The sequence below is a fragment of the Chelmon rostratus genome, chromosome 22, assembly GCF_017976325.1.
Source record: "Chelmon rostratus isolate fCheRos1 chromosome 22, fCheRos1.pri, whole genome shotgun sequence".
NCBI classification, from domain to species: domain Eukaryota; kingdom Metazoa; phylum Chordata; class Actinopteri; order Chaetodontiformes; family Chaetodontidae; genus Chelmon; species Chelmon rostratus.
The window spans coordinates 3,161,911-3,171,371 of NC_055679.1; the positions used below are offsets into that span (position 1 = coordinate 3,161,911).

Sequence of the window (9,461 nt, forward strand, 5' to 3'; positions counted from 1 at the left end):
CGCAGCACCTCCGCATTAGCCGCTCCATCAGACCTAACACCTCAATTTTTTGCTGTGCATTTGTGTACCAGCTGTACGGGTGTGTGGAATCTGTGGCTTCAGGTGTGGTGGTCCTTCAGCCATTTGTGCATCTGCGTGAAACTTCCCTGAGAGTGTGCACACATGCATGAAACAGATCCTCAGGTTGGATTTTGGTTTCAGAATACCTCTTTGTCTTTACTGAAACTGGTGGACATGTTGCCCCTTTCTGCCCTATTAGACCAATCAACATATGGGTGACAGTCGCACCCCACCCCCCCGTGGTATTCAATATACAGATTTCAGTTCAAACATCTGTGTGTGTGTGTCACAGTGCCCCCGCTATTGATATTCTAATTGATCACCTCCCCCAGTTCAGCTGATAAGACTGATAAAAGCTCTGTTTAATTAAAGCAGAGAGCATTGCTCCACAAAGCAGAGACTACTCTGAGTAACAAAAAATAGCCAAGCAATAATCACTTTGTAGTTTGTTCATTTGAAGTACATTAAACAGTTTCAAACTTATTAGTACCTGATACCAGACCTGGTTGACTGAGGGGTTTTTCTTTTGATAGTTTTAGAAAGTGGCATTAGTCTGTTGACTTTTATGTCATCTTGACAATAATGCTCATTAATGATCACAGTACTGTGGTAAAAAAGCTAGAATTGAAGCTGTGTTTTTACTGGGTTTTGAACTTTCATGGAATTTCTATTAGTCTAACTTAGAAATGAAGTTTTTGTGTATTGTACACAAATATTTTAAAGGGTTCATGTATTGTTGTATTTTTTCATTTATAGTCATCAGGGATGCCACTAGCAATTTTCTTCATTATTCTAAATCTGTCAGTTATTTTATTTTTTCAAGTAATCGTTTAGTCAATAAAATGTCAGAAAATGTGAAAATGCCCAGCACATTTTCCCTGAGCCAGTTTTCAAGTTGCTCATTTTGTTTGATTCACAGACCAAAGATATCCAATCTACAAAGATATAAACAGAGAAAAGAAGTAAATCCCCCTTTGGGAAAATGTTCGCTTGATAAAATGATTTTCTGTTTCACTTGTTTCAGCTACTACCTATAATAATCTGTGGGTAAGTTTACAGTTCTTACAGCAGTAACTTTTTGAAGAATATTAAATTTAGTACAGAACTCAAAAAATCATGATTCAAGCTTTACTGTAAACCTTAACCAAGTTCTCTGAGAAAAGCCCGCATTATGTCAGACAAGGTTCAGGCCTCTAACTTTCATTTGCCCTCATCAGAGTTCTATTTAGCAGTAAGCTTTACCCGTGATCTTAAAAATTCTCACTACTGTTTTCACTCTGAGTGGATGGATCAACAGAGCCTGCGGGCAGCTTCTTCTCATTTCCCAGTAAATCCGATACACGCCTCATCTACAGCCATGAGGGCTGAGCAGAGACTCGCTCCTCCCCCGGCTCTCTCCTCCCGGTATAAAGCCCTCCCTCCCTCAGTCCACCTCAGACCAAAGTTTAGAAAGAGTGTGTGAGGGGAGCGTTCAGAGAGCCTGTCCCATGAGAGAGGAAGAGGACACATAGGGGAGAGGTGTTTTCATTTATTTTCTTTTGTTCTCTCACGCAACCCTTGATTTTTATCAACTTTTTTCTTCTCTGATGTGGATTACTTGGAGCTGACTCGCCTGGATTAAAAAAGGATATTGTGTTTTGACGGAAAGCTATGGTGGCTTACGATGAACTGGGTAGCTTGGTGCCTATCAAACGGACATTGCAAGTGATAGACTACCAGAACCAAGCCAACAAAGAGTCAGAGGTGAGATGCGAACACACACACACACGATGGTTGGTGATATATCTGCTTTGCTCAGCTCCCACCTGTGTCTGTCCGTAAATGTTTGACTGAAACTCAGTGAGATGAAGTCAGATCTTTGTGTCATTGTGAGTGAATCAGCGCCTAACCCTGTCTTTATCTCACTCGGGCACACAGTGCTTGTGGGTGTTCATGCGTGTGCTCGTAAGATGAGACTTTGAACTTTGTGCCTGGGCACTAAACAATGCTTGAGATACTGCCTAACTTGGAAAAGTTAATCATTGGATTACACTGCACCTATGAAGTTGTAAACAGTGAGCTGACCCCCCCCCGTGTTGTGTATTCCCCGTCTGTTCCTAAATATGCATCCCAGCAGGCAGTTTAGCCATGGTGCGAAACGGGGAGATCAGAACAGTCAGGAGACTCAAAGTACCACAAACAGTGAAGCGGCAGGGGGCAAACGCTCAGTCAACAACCCTGCATCCTTTTGGTTCAGTCCTGTCTAGGATTACTTTGCTTTTGACCTCTGATATTTAAAGTTAAACCAGGTTGCCTTTGATGCAGACACGGCAGCATGAGATCACTCCACTCACTTCAGCTGCAAGCACAATTAAAAGCACACAGGTGTTGAAACCCAGGTGTGCTCTGTTCTTGTCAAAGTCACCACTTCAGCTCCTTCCTTCCGCTTTTTGAGGCTCGCGTGTTTCTCTTTTGGGAGAGATTTCAGGAAGATGAGGTTTCATTGACAGTAAACTGCCTGATAAAGGAGAAGTCCAAGGACCATTCATGAAATGAGTCCCGTTCTCACAGAATTGCACAACTGAGACTGCCTTGTAGCTTTACAGATTGTTCCTGTCCCTGCGCTGACTTAATGATGACCTCGACTCTTTTGCTTGTGGCGTGGCTGTTCTGTTCTCAGCTCCTATCAGCTCAAGCTGTGGTGTAATCACAGGGACACATCTGGGGTATTAGCTCACAGCACTCATGGGGTCACATCAAAGGGAAGGCACAGGGAAAGAGCTCCTGGGACCCCTAGATAAAACTCCTGATGTTTATGAGCAGTTGAAGGAGCACAGCGCACATGTACAGTATGTATATCTGGAGGGTCATTGTTCCACTGATACTTAGATTCACCACAAACCCCGGATCCGTCTGGTTTCCTGAAGTGAGCCAGACTTGCTGCAACGCCGCAGTTCCTGGGTCAAACTGCCAGGAATAGCAACTTTCCCCGTCTGTCTGCATTGTTTCACTTTACAGCTGAGAGTGGGACTAGTGGCTTTTTGTTATTCTGTAGCCGCTTCCGAAAGGATAGTAAGGGCACAATGGCCACATAAGTTTCCAAAATCAACTTTGGAAACCACCACCTCCTGTAACTTTTGCTTTTTATTTATTTAGTTTTTTTATTGTCTGCTATTAGTAATTGGTCACAGATTAGAGTCAGACAAATCTAGTCCCAACCGACAAGTCAAAAAAAAAAAAAAAAAAAAAAAAACTGCATGCAGACCACAGTCAAAGCAATTGACATGTGGCATCTCTTTACAGCCTCCCACCACTAGAGGGCTTGCAAAGTTCTCCGTGCTGTCTGGCTGTCCTGTCCAGCATTGAGGCCCTGACCACAGCAGACCGTGACTCGACCGCAGCCACAGCAACTCACAGGCCACACCAGACTGTGCAGATCTGTTCCACAGCTGTGTCTGCAGAGCCCGGAGCCTCAATGGCTGCCCTGTTTCCCAGATTCGCTGAGCCAAGGCAAAATCCCATTTGGCCTGAGTCAGGAGGAAACACAAGCAGCTTTTAGCAGTGCGGTGATTGAGTTTAGCACCCTTATTAGTGTGAAGTTCTTAAAATGAAAAATGTGTTGAGGGGAGTGCAAACTTTGGAAATGCTAATTATGGCTGTGGATGTCTCAGCCTGTCATGTTTTTGAAGAGGCTCTGCAGGCTGAAATCATTACCTCAGATCTTCAGCTCTTTGATTTCTGTGGCCTGTTGTTGTTGGCACAAGGCCAAACCGTTCTCTCCTTTCGCCCAGCCTCAGGGCTGGGTGAGGGGGAGGGGGGTTCACCTGGCCCAGGTGTAGTGCTGCTCTCACGCGAGGACTGTTGAAGAGCCTGTCTCGACTCGCAGCCATAAACAGCGCTGTGCACCCCCTGCGACGCCTCACTGTGTAAACACTTGAGTGGGGGCAGATTCACTGTCTGTTTATAAGTGCTGCTCCTTTCCCCGACTCACAGCGGTGGTCTGTTTTACTCAACAGTCCTGACATACTGCCACACTGTCCTCGCTGTATTGTCTCTGTGGGAAAGGCAGTTCAAGAGCCGGAACAATCAGGAAGTATTTATCTCACACTGTTTGAGTGATGGTGCAGATCCACTCTCAAGTGGAGTTGTAGCTGTTGTCAGGCCAGATCGCAGCAGAGTGTGCGCTGGGAGGGGTGCTGAACAGCTGAGAGCAGGGTCTCGTGCATTCCTGGCATTCCTCCAGACCCCCTTCCCCTCTAGATCAGCAGTCAGAAAGGGTCTTTGTGCTCAGTGGGCTGGCCTGGCTCAAGAATCTTCACATAATGGAGCCAACAGCTGCTGGAGCTGCTTCCTTCTCCTCAGTATCTCTGTCTGTCCGCTGGTCCGCCAGTCTGTCTGCCTGCGGCTCAGCCTCGGCTCCAGCTACTCCTATTTCCTCGCCCCAAAGCAGTGAGTGGAGTCAATAATGAGGATTTATGACATGACTTGATGTGTTGTATCATCGGGAAGTCACGAGGGAGAGCCCGGACTGGCTGCTGAGGTCTCTGTGAAAGTCACAGTTGGCATTACCGACCGATCGATTGGTTCTGTGTTGCTGCACGCAGAAAGAAAAGTTCATACTTTTCTTTGAAGAGAACTGTGCTAAAATTGCCTGACTAATCTCTCCTTCCATTTCAGGAACCCAGCAACAAGCGTGTCCGTCCTCTCGGCAGGGTGACGTCGCTAGCCAACCTCATCTCGCCGGTGAAGAATGGGGCCGTCCGGCGCTTCGGCCAAACCATCCAGGTAAGCCCCTGTGGCATCCCACAAAAAGGGAACCCTGAGCAAGGACCATCTCTGCTGTTCTGATTGTTGCACCACACAACTCGGCTTCCAATTGCAACATGTCTGACATCTGGGGCTTCCTCCTTCCGACCTGCAGGCCTCGTTCCGGGGCGATGGCAAGTCGCCGGGTGTGCCCCAGAAGCCTTGCAGCAAGGCAGCGGCCCCCACACCGCCCAAAAGGAGGAACAGCACACTGTGGTCGGAGACGCTAGACATCCACCAGAAAGGAACGTTCTCCACCAAAGAGATCAAGCGGCAGGAGGTGAGAATCAGCACTGGAAGTACCATAGAAGTTGTAGAACATAGACAAAGTGTAGTTGTAGATAAATCCTTCGCCAGAAATCCAGACAGTGGTGGATTATACCTGTCTACCAGACAAGTTTCACACATGGCTGTAGTATTTGTGTCAAAAAGTCCAAATGGGGCTAAAAGCCATCCAGGGATCATTGCCCAGTGTGTGTAAGCTCACATATACCTGGAAAGCCAATAAAACAGTGCTCTCATGCCCTACCTCCCCACTTATCCTGTATATGTCAGACATCTTAGCCAACTGTCAAAAGCCATTAACTTTATGCAGAGAGCAAAAAAGAGAGCAGCCAAGAAGATTTCAAAGTTTACCTCAGCCATTTGGCACCAGCGCAGTTTTAAATTTAGTCTAATGGTTGTTGGTTGCAATAATGTAATGACATTGTGATTCATGTGCTTTTCTAAAAAAAAATGTCTTTTTGTGCCTCCCCCTCCCCCCTTTCCTCAGGCCATATTTGAGCTGTCTCGTGGAGAACAGGACCTGATTGAGGACCTCCAGCTCGCACGCAAGGTTTGTACTTTTAAATCTCTGAGGCAGAGGGAGTGCATATAAAGCAAACAGATTAAATCAAAGTCTGGCATGCTTTCCACACAGCAAAGCCAGAAACTATAAAAAGGCAGGAATTATTCCTCTGTCTTTCCCTTGTACCCCTAAAGCTCTTCAAAAGCTATTCTTAGTATTCACCCCAGCCTGGCCTGATGGGATGTTGTTATTTGACTGGTTTGGCTCTGCTCCTGTACACAGGCGTACCATGACCCAATGCTGAAGCTCTCCATTATGTCTGAGGAGGAGCTCACTCACATCTTTGGCAACCTGGATGCCTACATCCCTCTGCATGAGGACCTCCTGGCGCAGCTCTCCAAGGCCACAGGGCCGGATGGGACAGTGGGCCAGATCGGACAGATTGTCGTAAGCTGGGTGAGTGTCATGTCACCGAGTACCTCAACCTGTGTGATTCTGTCAAAACTCAAATGGGTTTCCAGAAAGGAAGGCAGCGTTAGTAAAAGTGTCGCATCCCCCCTCCAGCTGCCCAGGCTTAACGCCTACAAGGACTACTGCAGCAACCAGCTGGCAGCCAAGGCGCTGCTGGACCAGAAGAAGCAGGACCGGCGGGTGCAGGACTTCCTGCAGCGCTGCCTTGAGTCGCCCTTCAGCAGGAAGCTGGACCTGTGGAGCTTCCTGGACATCCCGCGCTCTCGCCTGGTCAAATACCCACTGCTGCTCAAAGAGATACTGAAACACACTCCAGCAGAGCACCCAGACGCTGCCAGCCTGGAGGAAGCGGTGAGTCGAGGACACAGATCTGATTAAAACTAGATGTGGCAATATCTTTTTAAGTAATCTTTGAACATGGCTGAAGTTAATGTTTTGATTCCTTGTGTGTTCAGATTACCGTCATCCAGGGTGTGCTGTCTGACATCAACATGAAGAAGGGAGAGTCTGAGTGCCAGTACTACATTGACAAGTTGGAGTATCTGGACGACAGGCAGAGAGACGCTCGCATCGAGCAGTGCAAGAGCCTGCTGTGTCATGGGGAGCTGCGTAACAAGAGTGGCACGGTGAGCAAAACAAACACACTTCGCTCTCATCGACACAAGCTTCACATCCCATATTAGGCAATCAGGCTGTAACTGCCTGCCTCGCTGCCCCCCAGTGATTTAACCAAACGATCTGAACTCTGATAACAGTTAAGTCTTCCAGAAAGCCATGTTGGTGGTTATGTAAAATCCTCTGGTCTCATGTTCTTGTATTGATTTGTTTTCTTTTTCAGAAGCTGCATGTGTTCCTGTTCACCGAGCTACTGGTTCTGACCCGCCCCGTCACCAGGAACGAGCGCCACTGTTTCCAGGTTTACCGGCAGCCAATCCCAGTGCAGGATCTCGTGTTGGAGGACCTGCAGGATGGAGACGTCAGAATGGGTGGCTCCTTCAGAGGCGCTTTCAGCAACGCAGACAAAGGTGAGACTAAAGTCCTAAAGGTTCTAGCTGCTAATGTAGGAATATAGAATGTCTTCTGTCAAATAAATCAATTTGCTAACTTTACTTTTCCGTTTTTTTTCCACAGCCAAGAACATTTTCCGCGTGCGTTCCCAAGACCCGAGCCAGGCGCAGTCCCACACACTGCAGGTCAACGACGTCTTCCACAAGCAGCAGTGGCTCAACTGCCTCCGCAGTGCCATTTCCGTCCACCGGCCCCTCAGCGAGCCCTCCACGCCCTCCCCGCCTCCAAGCGACGCGCGCTTCAAGCGCCGCCCCTCCTCCGTCTCTGCCATCGTCCACATGGAAGAAACGGACGAGAATTGCCCGCAGCCCACCTCTCAGTCCGCCCCAAACTCGCCATGCAACAGCACCACACCCAGCCCCAGTACGACGCCCCCTTCATCCTGCTCACCACCCTCATCTGCGACGTCATCGTCATCGTCGTCGCCACTCTCCTCGCCCACAACACACAAAACCAAAAAGGACAAGAAGTCCCTGTATTCTTTAGGGAAGAGAAAAGAGACTATGGTGTGATCTGAGGTGAAAGGAGAAAACGGACTCCTGGGTGGACTTTTTTTTGTACATAAATGTTAAGAAAACAACGTGGAGAAGCGTGGGACTTGTATTTATGTGTGTCTGCGTGCGTGCGTACTATTACAACAGTGTTCTGTGTTACTGTCCTCTTCGGCAGCTATTTACCTTACCCCTCCATCCAAGTGCATCCCACAGAGACACAGTATTCTGGAGAGAAGTGCACGGCTTCCACCAGCTCGAGAAAGGGAAGAATCACGAGAGGCAAACACTCATTTCACACGTGAATCTGTGTGGCATGGGTTCGTTGATTTCTTGGAAGACAGAGGTGGTGCATTCAATCCTGTTTACTATTAATTTGATATTTAAACATTATTTTAGACCTTATGGGGGGCTAATGAAAGATTTACATTTTTATATTCTAAAATTTATTCTAGTATTTTTTTAGGTATCATAAAGCAGCACTGTTTTAGCTTTTAGGTGAAGTTATTTGAAAATTTGAGCATGTTTAGCGGGCAAGAAAGGAAGAGAATCACCAAAAAACAAGATGTACTACACGAGGCTACAAATTTCTCTGTAAAAGTCTGATCTTTAGATCAATCAGATGACACGTCTTATTTTTATACATTCCTTAATGACAGATGTTAAGACCGGGACACTTTTATTTTTTGCATATATTGCAGTCAGAGGCATTAATTTAAATCCGGTAACAGATGAGGTCATTTTCTCTCTGTTAGAACAAAGACATCGCTATGAAGTTAAACAAATCACCTGATGTCAAAATCGTGAGATGAGGAGTTTTGTTTTGAAACAAAGATTTGAACTGAGCCATGTTGGTTTTTAAAAAGCTGACTTTTCAGAATAAACCATCACTTTTCAGTGTAGCATCTTGCATGGAGCTTTAGTTGTGGACACTGCTTGCACCAGTAGAGGCAGCAGGACGTATTTACTTGTCCTGAGGGACGGGACAGTTAAACATGTAAAAGACTGGTAGACGAAAGTAAGAGAATGTTGTTGAAGGCTGAAGAGAAAAGAGCAAAGATGGATAAAGCTATGGTTTGGAACTGAAGTAGATTGTCAAAGCAAGATGATAAACTCCATTAACTTTCTGTATAAGTTGATGTGACATCTTGCTTATAAGATAGATGACAGATGGTTAAAATCAAGTGAGTTGAATCGATGGAACAAAGTAAGTAGGAGAAGGGAGATAGAGAAGAAGGTTTTCGTATGTGTGCACAGGATGCTTTTGTTGTTGAGATGGAGAAAAGAAAAGAGAAAAGGGCAACTTGTTTGCCACAACTTTATGTAATTAAAAGAACAATAAAGATCTGTGTAAGATTTGCAACTGAATTTTTCGTTTCATGTCTTTATTTTTCTTACTCTGACTTAAAGCATAAGCTCAGCATTTTGGGAAATGCCATTATTGGCAAGTTGCCAAACCTTTATGCACTTCAGTGTACGTTTTGATTCCCCCTGTTGCAGCCTTAATACTTAACTAAGCTAACCAGCTGCCAGTTTTTATGCTAAACTAAGCTAATCAGCTGAAGAGTTGGGTCACAAGTGGAACTTCTTATCCGGCTCTCAGCCAGTAAGCAAATAAGTGTGTTTTACATAAATGTTCTTTTAATAGACTGAAAAATAGACACGATAGCAGTCCTCATCAGTCTAGGTCATATGACTCACAATGCTCTGAATAGAGGAGTGCCCCAAATGAAGGCAGAGGAAGAAGATACCAATTGATTTATGGCTGTGCTTAACTCTTAACTAAACAGTCAGTTCCA

General features: G+C 46.0%; 1 protein-coding gene across 1 annotated transcript; it reads left to right on the plus strand.

Moving 5' to 3' along the window:
* The first annotated feature begins 1,488 nt into the window (after positions 1-1,488).
* Positions 1,489-9,024, plus strand: net1 (neuroepithelial cell transforming 1). Its single transcript, XM_041963889.1, has 9 exons — positions 1,489-1,803; positions 4,717-4,824; positions 4,961-5,125; positions 5,618-5,680; positions 5,915-6,088; positions 6,197-6,454; positions 6,559-6,729; positions 6,942-7,128; positions 7,235-9,024. The coding sequence occupies exons 1-9, from the start codon at positions 1,711-1,713 to the stop codon at positions 7,681-7,683; spliced, it is 1,668 nt and encodes a 555-aa protein (XP_041819823.1). The 5' UTR covers positions 1,489-1,710; the 3' UTR covers positions 7,684-9,024.
* Positions 9,025-9,461: the final 437 nt, after the last annotated feature.

Excerpts from the sequence above, each read along its gene's own strand:
- net1 (XM_041963889.1), top strand. The coding sequence starts at position 1,711 with ATGGTGGCTTACGATGAACTGGGTAGCTTGGTGCCTATCAAACGGACA. Across the intron at positions 1,804-4,716 it reads AAGCCAACAAAGAGTCAGAG|GAACCCAGCAACAAGCGTGT; the intron begins GTGAGATGCGAA and ends CTTCCATTTCAG. Across the intron at positions 6,089-6,196 it reads GACAGATTGTCGTAAGCTGG|CTGCCCAGGCTTAACGCCTA; the intron begins GTGAGTGTCATG and ends TCCCCCCTCCAG.